The sequence below is a fragment of the Ranitomeya variabilis genome, chromosome 7 (genome assembly GCF_051348905.1).
Source record: "Ranitomeya variabilis isolate aRanVar5 chromosome 7, aRanVar5.hap1, whole genome shotgun sequence".
In the NCBI taxonomy this organism is placed as follows: domain Eukaryota; kingdom Metazoa; phylum Chordata; class Amphibia; order Anura; family Dendrobatidae; genus Ranitomeya; species Ranitomeya variabilis.
The window spans coordinates 202199001-202223092 of NC_135238.1; the positions used below are offsets into that span (position 1 = coordinate 202199001).

General features: G+C 44.5%; 1 protein-coding gene across 2 annotated transcripts in view; it reads left to right on the plus strand.

Annotated features, from left to right (window-relative positions):
• The window catches only part of SP3 (Sp3 transcription factor), a 57989-nt gene that overhangs the window by 31385 nt on the left and 2512 nt on the right, over positions 1-24092 (plus strand). The window contains exons 3-5 of one of the 2 annotated variants that reach the window (XM_077272671.1): positions 1920-3222; positions 6803-6992; positions 7133-7329. In XM_077272671.1, coding sequence (XP_077128786.1) covers positions 1920-3222; positions 6803-6992; positions 7133-7329 — 1690 coding nt within the window. The remainder of the gene's footprint in view (positions 1-1919; positions 3223-6802; positions 6993-7132; positions 7330-24092) is intronic. The other variant, XM_077272672.1, reaches the window with a different exon arrangement.

The following is a 24092-nucleotide window of genomic DNA, read 5'->3' on the forward strand; positions in this document are numbered from 1 at the left end:
TCAAAACGACGCATCTGCATGTCCTGCGCACCCAATGTGAAAGATAGGTATGCAGGACGCATGTGGAAGTAGGCAGGGCTTAATGGAGGAAGTGCAGAGCCCCCGGCCTAAGTGATGAGGCAGATTTATTCTTCGGGTTGGTGCAATTAGGGTATGTGCACACGTTGCGGATTCCATTGTGGATTTTTCCACGTGGATTCTCAAAAATCCGCAGGTAAAATGCCATCACGCAGTAAAAATGTTTTTAATTTTTGTTTTTTTTTTTTTGTTTGCTGCCATATTCTGAGAGCTCTAACTTATTTTTTGCGTGACTAGTTACAGATTTTTTTCGTACCATTTTGGGGTTAATATTTTGTGGTTAATATTTTGTGATCCTTCTTTTTTTTTCAGACACAAAATGGGGGGAAAAAAACAGCAATTCAGTTATTTTACACTTTTTTTTGTGCCGCTCACCGTGCGTTAAGTCATAAGACAAATTTGTTCGTTGGGTCAGTACAATTGCAGCGGTACCAGATTTGTGTTTTGTTTTTTTTAAGCTTTGATCTTTTTACAGACTAAAAACAACATTTTACAAAATGATTTTGTTTTTGCATAATCATATTTTGAGGCTTTAACTTTTTATTTTTTTGCCAAATTAGAGCTGCTTTTTTTTTTTTTTTTGCCGGACGGTTTGGCGTTTTCATTTATTTATTTATTTTTTTACATATGGTTTTTGACTGCTTTTTTATTCACTTTTTTTGTGAGTCAGTGTGATGAAAAAGCGACATTTTTATTTTTTTCATTTTTTATTTTACGGAGCTAGCCAAATGGAATAATGTGCCAGTTTTATGGACGCGGCGATATCAATTATGTGTATTTTGTTTTATCCAAGCTCTTAGTGATTTGTGTGCGCTATTTGTGTTTTTACATGTTTTGTTTTACTTTGTTTTACTTGTATAATTTTCAGTTTGATCACTTGTCTCAAACACTGCGGTAGTCATGTACAGCAGTGCATGAGAGCAGTCCGTGTCTCAGACCACCGTACCCTGGGGTCAGCACATGACTTCAGGGTACCATGGTGACCATCGGGACTAGTGATTCTTATCACGTGGGTCCGATGGTTACTGTGACCCCCCCCTTGCAACCACTGTCGCGATTGACGTGGTATATAACAGGTTAGTGTGCCCTGCGTGGGATGGTTATGGATCTTGGAGGAAGACCAGAAATCGAAAGCACAAAAATGCAAATTGTTTATGAACCCCTTTTAAATATGTTTTCTGAGCGCAAGAGGAAGTTGTGCAGTTGTTCTGTGATTGCAGATAGATGCGTGAGTGAAGCAGATGAGACTAGTCTGCACGTGGTTACAATTATCCACTTGCTTTAGAGAGAGGGAAATCCTGATGCAGTCAGCAGAAATTTCTCTAGTCCATAAAAAAAAAAAAACGTTTTAGGGCTTGCTCAGACAAGTGTATTCTACAGACGTGTGCTATGTATGCTCCACGCACAGCACATGCAAACCTAGCCAGTGCAAATAAATGATTTCCCACACGAACCAAAGGTCTACTTGGCAAAAATATTCACCGCATGCACTCCCACTCATCAGCTATTTGAGGAGCAGCGTTACATCATTTTGTTTACATCACTCCGTTTACTTGCATACTGTGATGGGACAATGCTATACTACCCAGCATCACCTCAATGTTCATAAAAAACGAGGAATGAAAGGGAACCTGTCACCACTTTTTTTGCTTTATCAGCTAAAATTATCATTTAACTGATTGTCAGGTATACATTCCATTCCACAGATTCTAATTGGAATGAAAGGGGGGAAAATAACCTTGTGACTAGAAGTAGTGTGTTTAAATTTAGGTTGAAATTTCCTGTAACAATCTCTGTTGCAGATTACTGATGTCTGACATTGTTATCCTTTTTCCGTACAGACCGAGGATTTGACAACTGTGCAACTGACAGGAGGCCCTAACAGATGGGAAGTCTTGACTCCGGCCCAAGCTGCATTGAAAGATGAAGCTGGAAACATAGTTCAGCTTCCGGGTGGTGCTACAGTAACATCCAGTGGACAGTATGTGCTGCCTATTCAGACTCTTCAGAATCAGCATCTCTTTTCTGTAGCGCAAGGAACAGACACTGCTAATGGCACGCTTTCCAATGTGCAGTATCAAGTTATACCACAGCTTCAGACATCCGATGGTCAACAGGTCCAGCTTGGCTTTGCCACATCTGATAATGGGGGTTTAGATCAAGAATCTGGTCAGATTCAGATTATTCCTGGAAATTCTAGTCTCTTGTCATCCAATCCAAATATATTAACACAAGCTGGTCAACTTCAGCAAATTCAAGGAGTGACATATGGAGGACAGACCCAAGTTGTTGCTAACGTCCCGCTTGGTCTTCCCGGTAACATCACTTTTGTCCCTATAAATAGTGTTGACCTAGATTCGCTGGGTCTGTCTGGTAGCACAGAAGCCATGACGGGCATTACTGCAGATGGACACTTGATAAGTGCAGGGCAAGCCATAGATGGCTCTGATACTTCTGAAAGGACTGCAGAGCAAGAGCATGTTTCTCCTGAAGTCGGTGAAACAAACTCGGAAACAGATTTGTTTGTGCCAACCTCCTCTTCATCTCAGCTTCCTGTTACTATAGACAGTACAGGAATGCTTCAGCAGGGTGGAAACAGTTTGGCCGACAGTCCATCTGGGCATGTGCAAACAGATCTTCAGGGAAACTACATCCAGGCTTCAATTTCTGATGAGTCACACAACATTCAGGTCACCACATCACAACCAATGGTACAGCAAATACAGCTTCATGATAGTCAGCAGCAAACCTGTCAAGCCCAACTTGTGCAAAGCATTGCACAGCAGGCAATCCAGGCTGTTCAGGCTGGAGGACAAGGCATATCGTCGCAAGCTTTGCAAAACCTTCAGTTGCAGCTGAACCCTGGAACATTCTTGATTCAAGCCCAAACGGTGACTCCTTCTGGCCAAATTGCCTGGCAAACATTTCAAGTTCAAGGCGTGCAGAACTTGCAAAACTTGCAGATTCAGAATTCGTCTCCTCAACAGATAACATTGACACCTGTGCAGACACTCACGCTTGGCCAGGTTGGCGGAGGTGCGCTAAGTGCGGGTCAGTTGCCAAATCTCCAGACTGTTACAGTAAACTCTGTGGATGCTGCAGGTATCCATTTGCAGCATGGAGAGCACACTGATGGCACTACAGGTATGTTTGTTTTTCTTCCTATCTTAATTGAGGAAATAAAAGACAAATCTGAACCAGCTAGTCAACAAGCCTGAAAATGTCTTACCTGAGTCGTATTTTTTTTTCTTCTCTTTTTATAATTTTCTTTTGCTATCTAGGAATGAGTAATATGTAGTATAACATGCATTAATAGGTACTTTCTAGAGTAGAGCAAAAAAAATAATTTCAACACCCGTAGCTGCTGGACTAATCGGTAGTTTGTGAGTGCCAGACAAGCTGTGCAAACCTCCTAAATGTGGCATCCTTGGCGCCTCCCCTGATTACTAGGCCAGTGTGATGTCATGCGTGCGTGGCAAATTGTCACAACCAGGGCTGTGGAGTTGGTGTCCATTTTGGTGGAATCGGTATAAAATAGACTGGCTCCGACTCCTAAAATATATAATAAGTTGGGTTCAGTAGTTAAGTGCAGGATGTGCTGTAAATGTTTTCATAAGCATTTGAGAAAGTTATGAGATGTCTTATAAATGTCTGTTCTGTTCCTGATCTAAGGATCTAGGCTTTTAGTTGAGATTAATCTGTGCTGCACATTATGTACATAGTCTGAGTCTACCGACTCCTCAGCTTTGGTCACAGCAGTCTATAAAGAAAAGTCACTGGGGATGCTGCAGTAATAGGAGGTTTTCAGGGCTCCAGTCTGGCTGCCATGGACTACCGATTTTGTCTTTCAACCAGGATCCTGCAAATTATGCTTATTTTTGCTAGAGTTTCGCAAAGAAAGTGATATTCTCATCTTTGGATGTTTAAGACCTGTCCACAAGCGTGCTTTGTTGTCTCCTTACCACCCACAGAAATGAATGGAGAGAGCTGTTCTTGTATGCTGCGGCTACCTTTCCTTTCATTCCCTGTATACAAGCAATGGCTACCTAACCTGACAGGATGGAGATCAGGGAATCACTATATTGGAGATTGATCCAGTGTGTATCTGAGAGGGAGACCCGCATCTGACATTTTACAGCACATGCTGTGGGTATACATTAAATGTATTCACATTATAACTGTGAGGGATGGCAGTATAGTAACCTGTACCAAATGGCACAACCAGAGGTGAAGGAAGCTTTGCGAACAGATGCATTCTGTCTGACATTGGTGAGAGGCCATTTGTTTCTCACATGAGTGCAGTCTCACTATCTCAGGCTCTCTATGTTGAGGACACATTATGGCCAGCACTAATAAACACTAAAGCTACTGGAGATGTCACTTTCCCTTTTTGTACTCTTTTTTTTTTTTTTTTTACATTACTTTTTCTTTTAAAAAGTGGTTCTGCAGCAGCTGAGATGTGAATTGTTAATCGCGTACACCATAAAATCATTTAGAAGACTCTTTAAGATTTGGTGACTCGCATTAAAACACTTGGCCAGGAATTAACAAATACCATATTTTGCGGATTATAAGAAGCACAGGATTATAAGACATACCCCAAATTTTGAGGAGAAAAAAAACTTTTTTATTAAAATGGTGGTGCTTCTTATAATCCATGTGGGAGATCTCAGCGCTGAGTGTCCCTTGCATATGTATAAAATTGGTATGAACCTAAGCAAAACAGCCTTCATAACATCTGGTATGTTGTACTTGAAGATAGTTTTTCCACTTCACCATAGTCTGTTATGTAACATAAAAACAATGTGGTGTACCTGGCAGCTGATGGATACATCAGGACATGCTTTCCAAAACACATGGTATACCTTTCTGTGCTAAATGCTATCAAAATTGCTGCATTTACAACTAGAAGCTGTTATAATTAGCGAGCAGGGGGGAAATCTCCTTCCCAGCTATTGCTCTGCAGGCAGCAGAATTTCGACATTACATGGTATGTGTATACAGCTATTACGCAGATGTTTGTCTTTATGGTTACCCAAATCAGACAAGCCTGTGCTACTCCTTTCCGTCTGAGTCCTCTCTTGCCAAGCACGGTCCGACAGAAGGGTGTGTCAGTTCACTGCAGGATCAGAATACATTTGTCTACACTGTTGCCATAGAGACCTAAAACTGCAAAGGAGCTGTGTACACAAAACGAGATATTTTTAGTAAAAAAAAAAATTGTAAAGTGCTTTTTCTATTCGGAACCATAAAACTGCAAACACCAATACAAGATGGATCTTTTAGCATTGTTTATGCCAATGACAAAATATCTAACTTGTTTAGTACAGTGGTTGAAGCCAATATACTAGTAAGTTATTCATCACGTGGCTGTTAGTGTCTGTTAGATGCGGGTCTCGCCTGTGGGATTCCCTTCTGTCTCCAGAACAGGGCCCAATCTATCACCACTGAATAGAGTGGCTATCTCTATTCATATAGGAGGTTGGAAAATAGCTGAGTAAGCCTGCTTTCCTATATAATATGCTGTAAGTCAGATGGGAATACACCGGAAATTTGGATTTTACCCAGTTTCCATTTCCAGCAATGAAGCAAGTAGTAGATATTGAAACCCAATAAGGTCTCCCCTCTGCAAGCTGCCGTAAAACTGAAAATGCACGTGATTGTCATCTTTTGTATTGCTGCAGTTAAGACCGATGACAGAAAGATCATGAAAATGTGAAGATTTGTATCAACCCCTAAAATCCATGCAGATTATTTTTTTCCCCCTCTTCTCATATGTTTGGAGTATTTTGTGCTGTCCTTTGTTGCAGATTTTTCTTGTATCCTTGTACTTAGTGCACTATCTGTCTACAGCCAAACACTATTGGGTGTGTGCACACGTTGCAGATTTCCTGCAGAACTGCAGCTTTTTTTTCCGTGCAGAAACGCTGCAGATCTGCAAGTGATTTACAGTACAATGTAAATCAATGGCAAAAAAAAAAAAAATGCTGTGCAAATGGTGCGGAAAATTCTGCACGGAAAACGCAGCAGATTAAAAAAAAAAAGGACCATATCAATTCTTTGTGCAGATCTACTGCGTTTCTGCACCCATTCCATAATAGAAATCTGCAGGGGTGAAAAAAAGAAATCCGCACAAAAATCTGCAATGTGTGCACATACCAAAAAAAGGTGCAGATTATGACCTGCGTTTTCAGCCAAGAAATGCAGAATCTGCACAGAAAATTCCACAGTCAAATCTGCAACGTGTGCATATAGCCTAAGGGCTGAATTACTATAGAGGACCCTGTGTAGCACAGATCTGTAATCAGTCACCTTTTTCTTGCTATGAATCATATACTTGACCTCTGTGTGAATCTGATTTATGCAGATTCACATGGTGGTTTCTCCTCACAAATTCTGTAAGAATTCACACATATATTTAAGCATGCTTCACCTTATGCCACACTACTGAGGTATGCTCCCCTCCAAGTAATGCTTCTCTGGTATGGAGAATACGTACTGAAGATTACAACCAGACTTTTGCGTGGTGCACTCTTGGAGACTCATCAGTTGCTTACACTGCAAAAAGTCACCTTTTAGGAAATTAATAAACTGTTGTGTCTCAGTGTGTTCTGTAGTATTTTAGGAAGCTTCTACTTCTATTAAGTGCTTTTATTATCTCGGTATTTGCGTACAAACCTTCATGTTTTTGATCTTTTTATTAATCCTTTTTAATTCTCCATAGGTATACGAATTAAGGAAGAGGAACCTGATCCTGAGGAGTGGCAACTTACTGGAGATTCGACTGTCAACACCAATGATTTAACCCACCTGAGGGTCCAGGTTGTTGATGAAATGGACCAACCAAATCAAGAAGGAAAGAGACTCAGAAGAGTGGCCTGTACTTGTCCCAACTGTAAAGATGGAGCCGGAAGGTTTGTACCAGAATCTTTTTTTTTTTTTTTTTACAGTAAATGAACTAGCACTTATTTTATCCTGCCAAGAGAATGTGAAAATTATAGTATATCCATAGCAGAATGTATAATGTCCCTAATTTCTTTTTAAACTATTTCAGGGGTACCAACCTGGGAAAGAAAAAGCAACACATCTGTCATATCCCAGGGTGTGGTAAAGTGTATGGTAAAACGTCACATCTGAGAGCTCATTTGCGCTGGCATTCTGGAGAACGTCCCTTTGTCTGTACTTGGATGTTCTGTGGTAAAAGGTTTACACGAAGTGATGAACTACAACGACACAGGAGGACACATACTGGTAAGGCTTGGGGATCTTTTTTTTTTTTTTTTTTTTTAAATTGTTTCCCAATCAAATGTTTGATAATTGTGGAACTATGGGAATGATGGAGTCCTAGGATGTTGTTACTTATTTAGTTACCCGAAATTGCATTGTTTATGTGAATCCTTTATGTATTATCATTCAATATTCCTGAATGAATGGAAAATAGTAAGCGATTCTTGGAATAACCTGCACCCTTATTTCTTTAGGTTGCCTGCGTAAGATGCTGAGTTTTTCCTCTTTTTAAACGAAACCTGTCACGTAAAAAATTCTATTTATCTTCTGGTTAATAGCGTTTTTTACATGACCGATTCACTTTAACTAGTCTATAATTTTTTTCCCCTCTGTTCATGATTGGACCCCTTTTTTATTCATTTTTTTTTATTTATTTATAATTTTCGGCCATAGGGATTCAAGAGCTCTTAAACTTCCTCATTTAGTTAGTCATCTAATTATCCCCCTCCCCACCCCCAAAATAAGTGAGGCTTAATAAATAAATAGGAATGTTATGTAATATTTCTTTATTACCTGTATATACTCGCGTATAAGCAGATGCACCTAATTTTACCATAATAATAATAATCTTTATCTAGCGCCAACATATTCCGCAGCGCTTTACAGTTTAACAGTTTCAAACACAACAGTCATAAGTAACAACGTTAACAATACAATAATTAAAGCAAAATAAGACGACCCTGCTCGTGAGAGCTTACAATCTACAACAGAGGTGTCAAACTGCATTCCTCGAGAGCCGCAAACAGGTCATGTTTTCAGGATTTCCTTGTATTGCACAGGTGATAATATAATCACCTGCACAGAATGATTCTAGCACTTTGTGGAGTGCTAAGGAAATCTTGAAAACACTCAGGCTACGTTCACACGATCCTGTTTTCACTGCGGATTTTTCAGGTCCTTTTTTTTGGAAAATCCGCAGTGAAAACCGCAGTGCTTTTCACTGCGGTTTTTGATCCTTTTTCTACTGCGGATTCCACTGCGGGTTTCCAACTGCAGTTTCCTATTGGTGCTGCTAGAAACCCGCAGCGGAATCCGCAGAAAGAATAGACATGGTACTTCTTTTTTTACCCTTCGCCATGACAGCACCCACTGGAGAGATAGGGATCCGCCCCAAGGAACAGGAAACCTACAGAGACATAAAAGGGGGCGGTCCCCCTCTCCTCCTCAGTTTAGGTTTCCTGTTCCCAGGGGACAGGATCTCTGAGAAAACTACAGAAGATCATACCTGGGCTAGGAGCATCCGCCTGTGCGGTTTCTGTGGGAACGGCAGGGGATGCAGTCCAGAAGCAGCGTCGGGGGAGACTCCGTTAGACGGCTCCCCCCTCGTCTGTCCGGCATGTGGGATGGCTGGGTCCGGGAAGACGCCGCCCGATTCCACAGAGCAACGCTGCAGAGGTGCGGCCTTGAAGAGGCTCCAGATGCGGGCCAGCAGGTAAAACGGTCCGGGATCTGCGGCACAGCTGCAGCGGCAGCCGGTACACCGCTCCATAGCGCAGGCCGGGATAAGATGGCGGCCGCACATGCGTGGAGCGGTGTAAGAATCCCCATACTGACCCGGAGGTATGGGAACACTTCCGGGTCACTCACACAGCGGTGAGGGAAAGCGCGGTTTCGCACATGCGCAGTACACCGCTGTGGAGAGGAAAAAAAAAAAAAGGGAAACTGACCGGATCTTGGCCTATAAAAAGGGGGAAGTTGCAAACGCACAGGCGATGCAACATGTCGTCCCCAGGCAAAACAGTGGACCCAGCAGGTGAGCCAGCCAGCAGAAGGTCCTCAGATGCCAGCCACAGGAGCGAGACCAAGGATTCAAGATCCAGAAAGTCGCAGCCTCCTATTTCGGTACCGTACAGCTTCACTGGGTGAGTGTAATTTCCCCTCTGCCTATAAAGCTGACACCCTTTTCCACAAATGTCTTCTTCTCCCAGGCCAAAAGGAGACAGAAATCTAAGCACAAACAGTGTGCGTTATGTGACGAGCCTCTCCCAGATTCCCACCCCAAAAAACTCTGCAATCAATGTATGGCGGAAACAATGCAGAGTCCATCTACGTCGGTCACAGATATACGGGCCATAATTAGAGAGGAATTACAGGCCATCTCACAAGCCAGTACCCCCCCTAAAAAATCCGGGAAAGAAAAGGCTATATCCAGCTCTGAGTCCGAGGAGGAAGGCGTTATCCACTCAGACTCCTCGCAGGCATCATCCTCTTCCTCAACACAATCCGACATTGAGGGTCGAGCTTGTTTTCCCCTTGATGGGGTAGACAACCTAGTAAAGTCCATCAGGAATACTATAGGTTGTGAGGATGCAAAAGACGACCAAACTGCACAAGACATCATGTTTGCAGGGTTGGCAGAGAGGAAGAGAAGAGCATTCCCAGTAATTCCTGCGGTTAAGGCACTGATAAAGAGGGAGTGGGAGAAACAGGACCAGAGAGGTTTTCTCCCGTCAGCCTCCAAAAGGAAGTACCCCTTTAATGATGAGGAGTTAATTTCATGGACTAAAATCCCTAAGGTGGACGCTGCAGTCGCCTCCCACCTCAAAACAGTCAGCTCTACCAGTCGAGGATGCGGGCCTACTTTCTGATCCTCTAGATCGGAAGGCAGAATCGTCACTAAAACGATCATGGGAGGCTTCCACGGGCATATTTAAACCATCAATTGCCAGCACATGCACTGCTAGATCCATGCTTGTTTGGATTGATCAGCTGGATCAACAGATCGAACAGGGGGTCTCCAGACAAAAATTGCGGGATGCGATACCACTAATTAGAGGTGCAGCAGCATTCATGGCCGATGCTTCAGCTGACTCTCTTCGCCTTGCAGCAAGATCAGCCGGTCTGATTAATAATGCCAGACGTGCGTTATGGATGAAGAGCTGGAAGGGGGCTACGCAGTCAAAGGCTAAGATCTGTGCTATTCCGTGTGAGGGTGAGTTTTTGTTTGGGAAAGCATTAGACGAGATCCTCAAAAAAGCAAAAGAGAGGAAAAAAGCCTTCCCTGACCCCTCAATTCCTTTCTATAGGAAGACCTTTAGGAAGAGGCCGTTCGGGAAAAGAACACAAAATGAAAGATCGTCACGATGGGCCACAAGAGAGGGAAAACAGGGTGGCACTATGTTTAAAGGCCCCCCCTTCCGTAGAGACAATAAATTCTGAAACACCAGACACCCCAGTAGGGGGTAGGTTAAAATTGTTCTTTCCCCAATGGCGAAAAATCACGTCAAGTTCCTGGGTGCTAAATATTATTAAGGAAGGAATGAAAATAGAATTCCTCCAAATTCCCCATGATTCTTTTATTTTAACAGCCCTTTCCTCACCAGTGCAACAGAAGGCCCTTGAACTGGAAATTAGAAGTCTTATAGTTAAAAATGTTTTAGTTAGGGTGCCAAAGGGACAAGAGGGTAAAGGGTTCTACTCTCCGTTATTTTTAATCCCTAAACCCGATGGTTCATTTCGAACAATTATAAATCTTAAAAAACTCAATACGTTTATTAAAAATTATACGTTTAAAATGGAGTCTATTAGATCGGCCATTAAGCTCCTTTTCCCAAATTGTAGAATGGGCGGCATTGATTTAAAAGATGCCTACTACCATCTCCCTATCCATAGTAGGTATCAAAAATACTTAAGAGTGGCAGTAACTCTTGAGGGGGAGATTCATCATTTCCAGTATACAGCCATGCCCTTCGGTCTCTCCACGGCACCCAGGATCTTCACGAAGGTAATGTTAGAAGTAATGGCCTACCTTCGCCAGAGAGACACATTAATCATTCCCTACTTAGATGATTTTTTAGTTGTAGGAAATTCGTCCCTTCAGTGTGCGGAACGATTAGCTGACACTGTCTCGTCCTTAGAAAGCCTGGGCTGGATCGTCAACTATAAAAAATCCAGACTCATCCCACTCTCTCTTCAGACATTTTTGGGGTTCAATCTAGATTCCATAAAGCAAAAATGTCTACTTCCCCAAGAAAAAATATCTCTTATAGAGGGTAAAGTAGTGGCGGCCATTCACAAACCTCAAATGTCCCTTAGAGCAGGAATGTCCTTGCTAGGATCCCTCTCCTCCTGTACTCCAGCCGTTCAGTGGGCACAACTTCATACCCGAACATTACAACATCAGATACTTCGGGAACAGAGAAAATTTCTGGGGCACCTTAAATCAAAAATAACTTTATCCGAGAAAGTCTTATCTTCCTTAGAGTGGTGGCTAGATAAAGACAACCTAGCGGGGGGTGTCCCTTGGGTAATATCACCATCCCACACGATAACTACGGACGCTAGTCCCCACGGGTGGGGCGCACACATGGGAGATAGATTCTGCCAGGGAACCTGGGATAAGAATGAGGATTTATATTCATCAAACCTGAAAGAATTGAATGCGGTAAACTATGCACTGCGTCAATTTCTCCCACAGCTACGAGGAAGCCACATCAGAATCTGTTCAGACAACACTACGACAGTGGCGTATTTAAACAAACAAGGCGGCACAAGATCAGACGCTCTAATGTCTTCCGCAAACAGTACCTTAATCCTGGCCGAAAAGCATCTGTTGTCCCTCTCGGCAGTCCACATCAAAGGAGAGGACAATCAACAAGCGGACTTTCTAAGTCGACACACTCTTCATCAAGGAGAATGGTGTCTCAATCCTCACATTTTCCACAAAATAACATTGTTATGGGGCAAGCCCCAAATAGACCTGTTCGCTACAAAACAAAACAAACAAGTCCAGAAATTCGCATCTCGGTCCCGTGCAGATCACCCGGACATTCTAGATGCTCTTCAAACACCCTGGCAATTCAAGCTAGCGTATGCTTTCCCTCCGATAATTCTGCTTCCACAAGTAATACGGAAGATCAGGGAAGAGCAGGCCAGGATAATACTGATAGCACCATTCTGGCCCAAGAGACCATGGTTCTCGTGCCTGCGGTCAATGTCGGTGACGGATCCTTCCCTCAATCCCAAACCTTCTCTCTCAGGGACCTTTCTTTCACCCTCAGGTGGACAGCCTCCACCTGACGGCCTGGAATTTGAAAGGCAGATATTAAATTCCAGGGGGTTTTCAAAAAGCCTAATTGATACACTCCTGCTTAGCAGGAAACCATCTACAACAAAAATTTACACCAAAGTATGGAAGAAGTTTCTTCAGTTCCATACTAGTTCAAACCCCTCTGAAGTCCCAATAAAATCTATACTAGAATTTCTACAGAAAGGGAAAGAGTTAGGTCTGTCAGTTAACACACTAAAGGTCCAGGTGTCCGCTCTGGGTGCCCTCTATGGCCATAATATTGCTGGTAATAAATGGGTATCCCGCTTCATCACGGCCTGTGAACGAGTTACTCCTGTCCACATACCTAGGGTAGCTCCTTGGGATCTAAATCTAGTCTTAGACTCTCTAACAGAATCTCCGTTTGAGCCTATAGACACAGCATCTTTGAAACACTTGTCGGTAAAAACAGCCTTCTTAGTAGCCTTAACATCGGCTAGAAGAGTCAGCGACATTCAGGCCTTGTCGATAGATCAACCTTACCTTCTCACATTTCATGACAGACTAATCTTAAAACCGGACCCCTTATACCTTCCTAAGGTAGCAGGGAAGTTCCACAGGTCACAAGAGATACATCTTCCTACTTTCTTTAACCCCTTAAGCCCCGAGGGTGGTTTGCACGTTAATGACCGGGCCAATTTTTACAATTCTGACCACTGTCCCTTTATGAGGCTATAACTCTGGAACGCTTTGACGGATCTTGGCGATTCTGACATTGTTTTCTCGTGACATATTGTACTTCATGTTAGTCGTAAAATTTATTCGATATAACTTGCGTTTATTTGTGAAAAAAATGGAAATTTGGCGAAAATTTTGAAAATTTTGCAATTTTCCAACTTTGAATTTTTATGCCCTTAAATCACAGACATATGTCATGCAAAATACTTAATAAGTAACATTTCCCACATGTCTACTTTACATCAGTACAATTTTGGAACCAAAATTTTTTTTTGTGACGGAGTTATAAGGGTTAAAAGTTGACCAGCAATTTCTCATTTTTACAACACCATTTTTTTTTAGGGACCACATCTTATTTGAAGTCATTTTGAGGGGTCTATATGATAGAAAATACCCAAGTGTGACACCATTCTAAAAACTGCACCCCTCAAGGTGCTCAAAACCACATTCAAGAAGTTTATTAACCCTTCAGGTGTTTCACAGGAATTTTTGGAATGTTTAAATAAAAATGAACATTTAACTTTTTTTCACACAAAATTTATTTCAGCTCCAATTTGTTTTATTTTACCAAGGGTAACAGGAGAAAATGGACCCCCAAAGTTGTTGTACAATTTGTCCTGAGTACGCTGATACCCCATATGTGGGGGTAAACCACTGTTTGGGCGTATGGCAGAGCTCGGAAGGAAAGGAGCGCCATTTGACTTTTCAATGCAAAATTGACTGGAATTGAGATGGGACGCCATGTTGCGTTTGGAGAGCCCCTGATGTGCCTAAACACTGAAACCCCCTACAAGTGACACCATTTTGGAAAGTAGACCCCCTAAGGAACTTATCTTGATGTGTGGTGAGCACTTTGACCCACCAAGTGCTTCACAGAAGTTTATAATGCAGAGCCGTAAAAATAAAAAATCATATTTTTTCACAAAAATGATCTTTTCGCCCCCAATTTTTTATTTTCCCAAGGGTAAGAGAAGAAATTGGACCGCAAAAAATGTTGTGCAATTTGTCCTGAGTACGCTGATACCCCATATGTGGGGGTAAACCACTGTTTAGGCGTATGGCAGAGCTCGGAAGGAAAGGAGCGCCATTTGACTTTTCAATGCAAAATTGACTGGAATTGAGATGGGACGCCATGTTGCGTTTGGAGAGCCCCTGATGTGCCTAAACACTGAAACCCCCTACAAGTGACACCATTTTGGAAAGTAGACCCCCTAAGGAACTTATCTTGATGTGTGGTGAGCACTTTGACCCACCAAGTGCTTCACAGAAGTTTATAATGCAGAGCCGTAAAAATAAAAAATCATATTTTTTCACAAAAATGATCTTTTCGCCCCCAATTTTTTATTTTCCCAAGGGTAAGAGAAGAAATTGGACCCCAAAAAATGTTGTGCAATTTGTCCTGAGTACGCTGATACCCCATATATGGGTGTAAACCATTGTTTGGGCGCATGGCAGAGCTTGGAAGGGAAGGAGCGCCATTTGACTTTTCAATGCAAAATTGACTGGAATTGAGATGGGACGCCATGTTGCGTTTGGAGAGCCCCTGATGTGCCTAAACATTGAAACTCCCTACAAGTGACACCATTTTGGAAAGTAGACCCCCTAAGGAACTTATCTAGATGTGTGGTGAGCACTTTGACCCACCAAGTGCTTCACAGAAGTTTATAATGCAGAGCCGTAAAAATAAAAAAATCATATTTTTTCACAAAAATGATCTTTTTGCCCCCAATTTTTTATTTTCCCAAGGGTAAGAGAAGAAATTGGACATCAAAAAATGTTGTGCAATTTGTCCTGAGTACGCTGATACCCCATATGTGGGTGTAAACCATTGTTTGGGCGCATGGCAGAGCTTGGAAGGGAAGGAGCGCCATTTGACTTTTCAATGCAAAATTGACTGGAATTGAGATGGGACGCCATGTTGCGTTTGGAGAGCCCCTGATGTGCCTAAACATTGAAACCCCCCACAATTGACATCATTTTGGAAAGTAGACCCCCTAAGGAACTTATCTAGATGTGTTTTGAGAGCTTTGAACCCCCAAGTGTTTCACTACAGATTATAACGCAGAGCCGTGAAAATAATTTTTTTTTTTTTCTCAAAAATGATTTTTTAGCCCCCAGCTTTGTATTTTTACAAGGGTAACAGAATAAATTGGACCCCAAAATTTGTTTTTCAATTTGTCCTGAGTACGCTGATACCCCATATGTGGGGGGGAACCACTGTTTGGGCGCATGACAGAGCTCGGAAGGGAAGGAGCGCCATTTGGAATGCAGACTTAAATGGATTGGTCAGCAGCCGTCACGTTGCATTTGCAGAGCCCCTGATGTACCCAAACAGTACAAACCCCCCACAAGTGACCCCATATTGGAAACTAGACCTCCCAAGGAACTTATCTAGATGTGTTGTGAGAACTTTGAACCCCCAAGTGTTTCACTACAGTTTATAACGCAGAGCCGTGAAAATAAAACATCTTTTTTTTCCCACAAAAATGATTTTTAGCCCCCCAAATTTTTATTTTCCTAAGGATAACAAGAGAACTTGGACCCCAGAAGTTGTTGTTCAATTTGTCCCGAGTACGCTGATAACACATATGTTGGGGTAAACCCCTTTTTGGGCGCACGGGAGAGCTCGGAAGGGAAGGAGCACTGTTTTACTTTTTCAACGCAGAATTGGCTGGAATTGAGATTGGACGCCATGTCGCGCTTGGAGAGCCCCTGATGTGCCTGGACAGTGGAAACTCCCCAATTCTACCTGAAACCCTAACCCAAACACACCCCTAACCCTAATCCCAACGGTAACCCTAACCACACCCCTAGCCCTGACACACCCATAATTCTAGTCCCAACCCTAATCCAAACCGTAAATGTAATCCAAACCCTAACCCTAACTTTAGCCCCAACCCTAACTTTACCTCCAACCCTAGCCCTAACCCTAACCCTAACCCTAAACGTGACTGAAATATGTGGCACTGAAATACGTGGCACTGAAATACGTGGCACTTAAATACGTGGCACTGAAACACGTGGCACTGAAATACGTGATACGTGGCACTGAAATACGTGGCACTGAAATACGTGGCACTTAAATACGTGGCACTTAAATACGTGATACGTGGCACTTAAATACGTGGCACTGAAACACGTGGCACTGAAATACGTGATACGTGGCACTGAAATACGTGGCACTGAAATACGTGGCACTGAAATACGTGGCACTGAAATACGTGGTACTAAAATATGTGACACTGAAATACGTGATACGTGGCACTGAAATACGTGATACGTGGCACTGAAATACGTGATACGTGGCACTTAAATACGTGGCACTGAAACACGTGGCACTGAAATACGTGATACGTGGCACTGAAATACGTGGCACTGAAATACGTGGCACTGAAATACGTGGTACTGAAATACGTGGCACTTAAATACGTGGCACTTAAATACGTGGCACTATGACTGTCAGAAAATGTTCATTAAACGGTTAGGGGTAGAGTTAGGGTTAGGGTTTGGATCCCTTTATCACAATGATGGTGGTGGGTGGCTTTTCAGTGTGTTTTCTGTTTTTTTCCAATAAAAACGCATGCGTTTTTAACGCAAACGCATGTGCTTAAAAACGCAAGAAAATACTGCAGGTTGTATTTCTGAAAATGAACGCATGCAGAAAAAAAACGCATGCGTTTGAAAACGCGACCAAACGCGTACAAAAAACGCATGCGTTTTCAATGTTAAATATAGGGAAAAAACGCATGCGTTTTTTTGTGCAAAAAACGCTGCAGACAAACGCAAGTGTGAAACCAGCGACGCTTTTTATAGCAAAAAAGTTTTTGCGTCTCCACATTTTGAGACCTATAATTTTTCCACATTTTGCTCCACAGAGTCATGTGAGGTCTTGTTTTTTGCGGGACGAGTTGACGTTTTTATTGGTAACATTTTCGGACATGTGACAGCTTTTGATCGCTTTTTATTCCGATTTTTGTGAGGCAGAATTACCAAAAACCTGCTATTCATGAATTTCTTTTGGGAGAGGCGTTTATACCGTTCCGCGTTTGGTAAAATTGATAAAGCGGTTTTATTCGACGGGTCAGTACGATTACAGCGATACCTCATTTATATCATTTTTTTATGTTTTGGCGCTTTTATATGATAAAAACTATTTTATAGAAAAAATAATTATTTTGGTATCGCTTTATTCTCAGGACTATAACTTTTTTATTTTTTTGCTGATGATGCTGTATGGCGGCTTGTTTTTTGCGGGACAAGATGACGTTTTCAGCGGTACCATGGATATTTATATCAGTCTTTTTGATCGCGTGTTATTCCACTTTTTGTTCGCCGGTATGGTAATAAAGCGTTGTTTTTTGCCTCGTTTTTTTTTTTTTTTTTCTTACGGTGTTTACTGAAGGGGTTAACTAGTGGGGCAGTTTTATAGGTTGGGTCGTTACGGACGCGGCGATACTAAATATGTGTACTTTTATTGTTTTGTTTTTTTTATTTAGATAAAGAAATGTATTTATGGGAATAATATATATTTTTTTTTTATTATTTATTTAGGAATTTTTTTCTTTTTTTTTTACACATGTGGAAAATGTTTTTTTTTACTTTTTTACTTTGTCCCAGGGGGGGACATCACAGATCATTGATCTGGCAGTGTGCACAGCACTCTGCCAGATCTGCGATCTGCTGTGCAGGGCTGCAGGCTTACCAAGTGTCTGCACTGAGCAGACACTCGGTAAGCCACCTCCTTCCCTGCAGGACCCGGATGCCGCGGCCATCTTGGATCCGGGACCTGCAGCCAGGAAGGAGGTAGGAGACCCTCGCAGCAACGCGATCACATCGCGTTGCTCCGGGGGTCTCAGGGAAGCCCGCAGGGAGCCCCCTCCCTGCGCGATGCTTCCCTGCACCGCCGGCACATCGCGATCATGTTTGATCGCGGTGTGCCGGGGGTTAATGTGCCGGGGGCGGTCCGTGACCGCTCCTGGCACATAGTGCCGGATGTCAGCTGCGATAGGCAGCTGACACCCGGCCGCGATCGGCCGCGCTCCCCCCGTGAGCGCGGCCGATCGCGTATGACGTACTATCCCGTCACCCGGAATTAAGTCCCAGGTCACCTTGACGGGATAGTACGTCAAACGGGATTAAGGGGTTAAAGACCCCTCTACTGAAGAACAAAAATTTCATACTCTAGACGTCAGGAGAGTAGTTTTGCAATATATTGAGAAAACTAGTAGTTGGAGGCAGAGTAGGGCTCTGTTCATATCCTTCCAGGGCAAAAAGAAAGGATATGGAGTCACAAGAGCAACATTATCCAGGTGGATAAGAGACGCTATCCGGTTGGCCTATTCCATGAAAAATGAAGAACCTCCGGAGGGTATCAAAGCACATTCCACCAGAGCCATGGCTTCTTCCTGGGCCGAAAAAGGGAACGTGCCAATCGAGGATATATGTAAGGCTGCAACTTGGTTGGCTCCTTCCACTTTATAATCACTACAGGCTTGACCTGTCTTCCGACTCTGACCTACACTTTGGCAGGACTATCCTCAGCACGGTGGTCCCCCCCTAGGTGTTGGTCTCTGGAAATCTCTCCAGTGGGTGCTGTCATGGCGAAGGGTAAATAGCCGGATTACTTACGGTAATGCTTTTTTAATGAGTCCATGACAGCACCCAGTCACATCCCTCCCTAATAAAAGCCAATGTAATTACTTCTATGAAGTTTATATTCTGATGATACATTGTGATGGTTGACTAACACTGGCGGTCCTCCGGGTACTCTGAAATTAAACTGAGGAGGAGAGGGGGACCGCCCCATGTCTCTGTAGGTTTCCTGTTCCTTGGGGCGGATCCCTATCTCTCCAGTGGGTGCTGTCATGGACTCATTAAAAGAGCATTACCGTAAGTAATCCGGCTATTTCCGCAGGCAAATCCGCGCGGATTTTCCTGGGGCAAAAAGGATCGTCGGCACAGCGGGTTTTGTTTTCCATTGGGTTACATTGTACTGTAACCTACATGGAAAAAGGATGCGGATCCGCAGCTGCAATTCCGCTGCGGATCCGCACCAAAAACCGCACCGTGTGAACGTAGCCTTATGGTTTGCGGCCCTCGAGGAATGCAGTTTGACACCTCTGATCTACAATGAGGTGGGGGAGATACAAAGTACAGGTGTGTATTTACAATGATGTATTTACAATGATGGTCCAGCCATCTTCAGGGGGTGGGGGATAGATGGAGATAGTGAATGGGCTACACACACATACGCGCACACACACACACACACACACACACACACACACACACACACACACCACACACACTGACTTTGATTAATGAATGTGGTAGGCCGCTCTGAACAAATGTGTTTTGAGCGAGCGCCTAAAACTATGCAAATTGTGGATGGTCCTAATATCTTGGGGTAGAGCATTCCAGAGGATTGGCGCAGCATGGGAGAAGTCTTGGAGTCGGGAGTGGGAGGTACGGATTAGTGCAGAGGTTAGTCGAAAGTCATTTGCAGAGTGCAGAGGTCGGTTAGGCCGATAGACCGAAATGAGGGAGGAGATGTAAGGGGTGCCGCACTGTGGAGAGCTTTGTGGGTGAGAACAAGTACTTTGAATTGTATCCTGTAATGAATGGGCAGCCAGTGCAACGACTGGCGAAGAGCGGACGTGTCCGAGTAACGATTAGCCAGATGGACGACCCTGGCTGCTGCATTAAGGATAGACTGGAGAGGGGAAAGTCGAGTGAGGGGGAGGCCAATTAATAGAGCGTTACAGTAGTCCAGGCAGGAGTGGATCAGGGCGACAGTGAGGGTTTCTGTTTCCATGGTGAGAAAAGGGCGGATTGAGGTATGTTCTTTAGGTGTAAGCGGCATGAGCGGGCAAGAGATTGTATATGGGAGGTGAAGGAGAGATCGGAGTCAAATATAACACCCAGACAGCGTGCCTGCTGCTGGGGTGTTATTATGGTGCCACCCACGGAGAGGGAAATGTCAGATTTAGGGAGGTTAGAAGATTGCGGGAGCAGAAGAAGTTCAGTTTTGGAGAGGTTGAGCTTCAGATTGAGAGCGGACATGATGTTGGAGAATGCAGACAGTCAGTGGCGTTCTGTAGTACAACGGGGGGTAAGGTCAGGGGATGATGTGTATAGTTGTTTGTCATCAGCATAAAGATGGTACTGAAAGCCAAATCTGCTGATTGTCTGTACAATTGGGGCCGTGTAGAGAGAAGAGAAAGGGGGCCAAGGACTGAGCCCTGAGGTACCCTGACAGTGAGAGGAAGAGGAGATTAAGTGGAGCCAGAGAACAGAACACTGAAGGAGCGGTCAGAAAGATAGGAGGAGAACCAGGAGAGAGCAGTGTCCTTAATGCCTAGTGACTGGAGCCGAGAGAGTAGGAGAGGGTGGTCAACAGTGTCGAAAGCTGCAGAAAGGTCGAGAAGAATGAGCAGAGAGTGGTCACCGTTACGTTTTGCTGTCAGAAGGTCATTGGTCACTTTGAGTGCAGTTTCTGTCGAGTGTAGGGGGCGGAAACCGGACTGTGAAGGGTCTAGGAGGGAGTGAGTGGAGAGGTAATGGGTAAGGCGGGAGTATATCAGGCGCTCCAAGAGTTTAGAGATGAAGGGGAGATTGGAGACCGGTCTGTAGTTGTTTGTGCAGGATGGGTCGAGGGTGGGTTTCTTTAGTAATGGAGTAATGATAGTGTTTGAAGGAAGAGGGGAAAATGCTAGAGGAGAGGGAGAGATTAAAGATTGTAGTTAGGTGAGTTATGACGACTGGAGAGAGAGACTGGAGGAGGTGTGAGGGAATGGGATCAGTAGTGCATGTAGTCGGACGAGGAGAGGAGCCTGGAGACTTCTTCCTCTGTGATCGGATCGAATGTGGAGAGTGAGCCAGGGGAAATGAAGGGAGGGATGGGAGTCTCTGAACTTGGTGATTGGGAGCGGATTTCCTGACGGATATTTTCTATTTTCTCTATAAAGTGGGAGGCCAGGTGATCAGCATGTCTGTGATAGGGGCTTGTGCTTTTGGCCTGAGGGAGTGAAAGGTGTCAAAAAGTTTCTTCGGGTTGTTGGATAGTGAGGAGATCAGGGTGGTGAAGTAGGTCTTTTTGGCGAGGTGAAGGGCAGAGTTATAGGTCCTTAACATAAATTTGAAGTGTATGAAGTCTTCTGGTGTGCGTGTTTTTCTCCATAAGCGTTCAGCACACCTAGAGCATCGCTGGAGAAATCGGGTTTGCGATGTGAGCCAGGGCTGTTTCACTCTGTGTTTTGGAGGTTCTGAGGGTGGAGTGAGTTACTTGGTCAAGGGTGCTTCTAAGAGTGTCATTGTAGTGATGTACCGCCAGATCAGGACAGGAAAAAGAGATTGGGGACAATGATGTGTAGGGAGTCTGAAAGTGTATGAAGGTTAATGGCTTGTAGACTTCTGACTGAATGGTAGGTAGAAGGGTGCTGGGGTGAGCTAGGATTTGTGTGTGTGAAGGAGAGAATGTTTTGGTCAGAGAGTGGAAGCCGTGAGTTATCTAGGTATGAGATTGAGCAGAGCCGGGCGAAAACCTGGTCCAGGGTGTTACCTTCTGTGTGTTTCAGAGGTCAGCTGGTCACAGCTGTAAGAGGCCTAGAGAAGTGGTTAGTGATAGAAGCTCGAATGCAGATGAGGAAGTGGGGCTGTTAATGGGGATGTTGAAGTCTCCCAGGATAACGGTTGGTAGTTCTGAGGACATGAAGTGCGGCAGCGAGGCTGAGAAATGGTCCAGGAAGTGAGTGGGTGAGCCTGGGGGCCGGTATATGACCGCTACTCTGAGGGAGAGGGGACGAAAGAGCCTGATGGTGTGGACTTCAAAAGAAGGGAATGAGAGTGATGGAACTGGGGGGATGACCTGGAAAGTGCATTGTGGGGACAGGAGTATGCCGACTCCACCACCAGGTATGTTTGTGGGTCTTGGGGAATGGGAGAACTGTAAGGCCTCTTTCACACTTGCGTCGTTTGGCATCCATCGCAATCCGTCGTTTTGGGAAAAAAAGGATCCTGCAAATGTGCCCGCAGGATCCGTTTTCTTGCCCATAGACTTGTATTAGCGACGGATGGCCACACGTCGCATCCGTCGTGCAACGGATCCGTCATGTTTTGGCGGACCGTCATGTGCGGCCGAATCTCCGCCTCCTCCTCCCCGGACTTCAGAATGAGCATCCGCTGCCCACGTCGGGCACAAATTTCACAACGTACGTCGGCCCGACGCATAGCGACGCGTCGGTACTGGTCCAAGTGTGAAAGTAGCCTAAGGCTAGGTTCAGATTGCGTTAGAGCAATCCGTTTAGCGCTAAGCGCTAGTGGATTGCGCTAACGCAATGTTTTTTAAGGGGTCGCGTTAAACATCCCCGCTAGCGCAGATCCCCGATCTGTGAGAGCGGGGAACGGACCTCGGGCGTGCCGCGGACGCAGCAAGCAGCGTCCGAGGTGCGCTACAAAAGACCGGCACATCGCTAGCGCGTGCCGAAAATGACACGCGCTAGCAATGCGCTTTAACATTGCGGGCAATGGGAGCGCTAACGGACGCGGTGCACGGCGTTAATTTCGCCGTGCAACGCTATCCGTTAGCGCTCACCCATTAACGCAATGGGAACCTAGCCTACGCCACCATGGGAAATGGCAGCAGGAGAGACGGTGTCAGAATCCTGAATCCAGGTTTCCGTGAGGGCCAACAGATTCAGAGTTTTTCAGAAAGTAATTGTGTAGGAAAGGAAGCTTGTTGCATACAGACTGTGGATTCCAAAGGGCACAATTAAAAGGAGATGAAGGAGTGCAATTAATATTTGTAAGATTATTAAGGTTTCGATGTGAGGTAGGGAAGGAGTTGAGGTTGGTGGATGGTGGACCGGGGTTGAGGGAGATCTCCCCTGAAATCAGTAGGAGTAAGAAGATAAAGAGCAGTAGTTTTTGGAATTGTATGAAGTATTTTTTGTGCAGTGTGTTTGGGCAAGATGGACTGAGGTTTTTCAAGAAGGTGAGAAGTGCATGGAAGCTGTACATGGGAGAGGGAAGGAGTGAGGAGCTGATGTATAGAAGTCTTGATGGAGAGGGGATTGGGCGGTGAAAGTGGATTGCAAGCGAACACAGGAGGATAGGAATAAAGCACATGGATAGAAGGGAAAGCAGAGTGTGAGTTACCTGACTCCTGCCCTGACTAACTGCCATGGAATAACTTCTGTATCACGACGCTTATCTTCGTGACGCTTTGCTTCTGGGATGCTTGCGTGTACCCCCACATGCGTGCACCCCTACATTACCACAAAAAAACTGTGAAAACTTACTGACTCGTGTATAAGCCAGGTATGCATTGTCCCCTCATTCCTATCCTGTTTTGCATGGCTCATCATCCCTATCCTGGTCTGTATGGGCCCCCTCATCCCTATCCTTGTCTGCATGGGCCCCCTTATCCCTATTCTTGTGTGCGTGGCTCATCATCCCTATCCTGGTCTGCATGGGGCCCCCCCTCATTCCTATCCTGGTCTGCATGGGCCCCCCCTCATTCCTATCCTGGTCTGCATGTCTCCCCCCCCCCCCCCCCCTCATTCCTTTCCTGGTCTGCATGGGCCCCCCTCTTCCCTTTCCTGGTCTGCATGGGCCCCCTCATCCCTTTTCTGTAACAATTATTTTTTATGCATTTTGCATAGGTCTGCTAAAGGTACCTTCACACTGAACGATATCGCTAGCGATCCGTGACGTTGCAGCGTCCTGAATAGCGATATCGTTGAGTTTGACAGGCAGCAGCGATCAGGATCCTGCTGTACCATTGTTGGTCGGAGCAGAAAGGCCGGAACTTTATTTCGTCGCTGGATCTCCCGTAGACATCGCTGAATTGGCGTGTGTGACGCCGATTCAGCGATGTCTTCACTGGTAACCAGGGTAAACATCGGGTTACTAAGCGCAGGGCCGCGCTTAGTAACCCGATGTTTACCGTGGTTGCCAGCGTAAACGTAAAAAAACCCCCAAACACTACATACTTACATTCCGG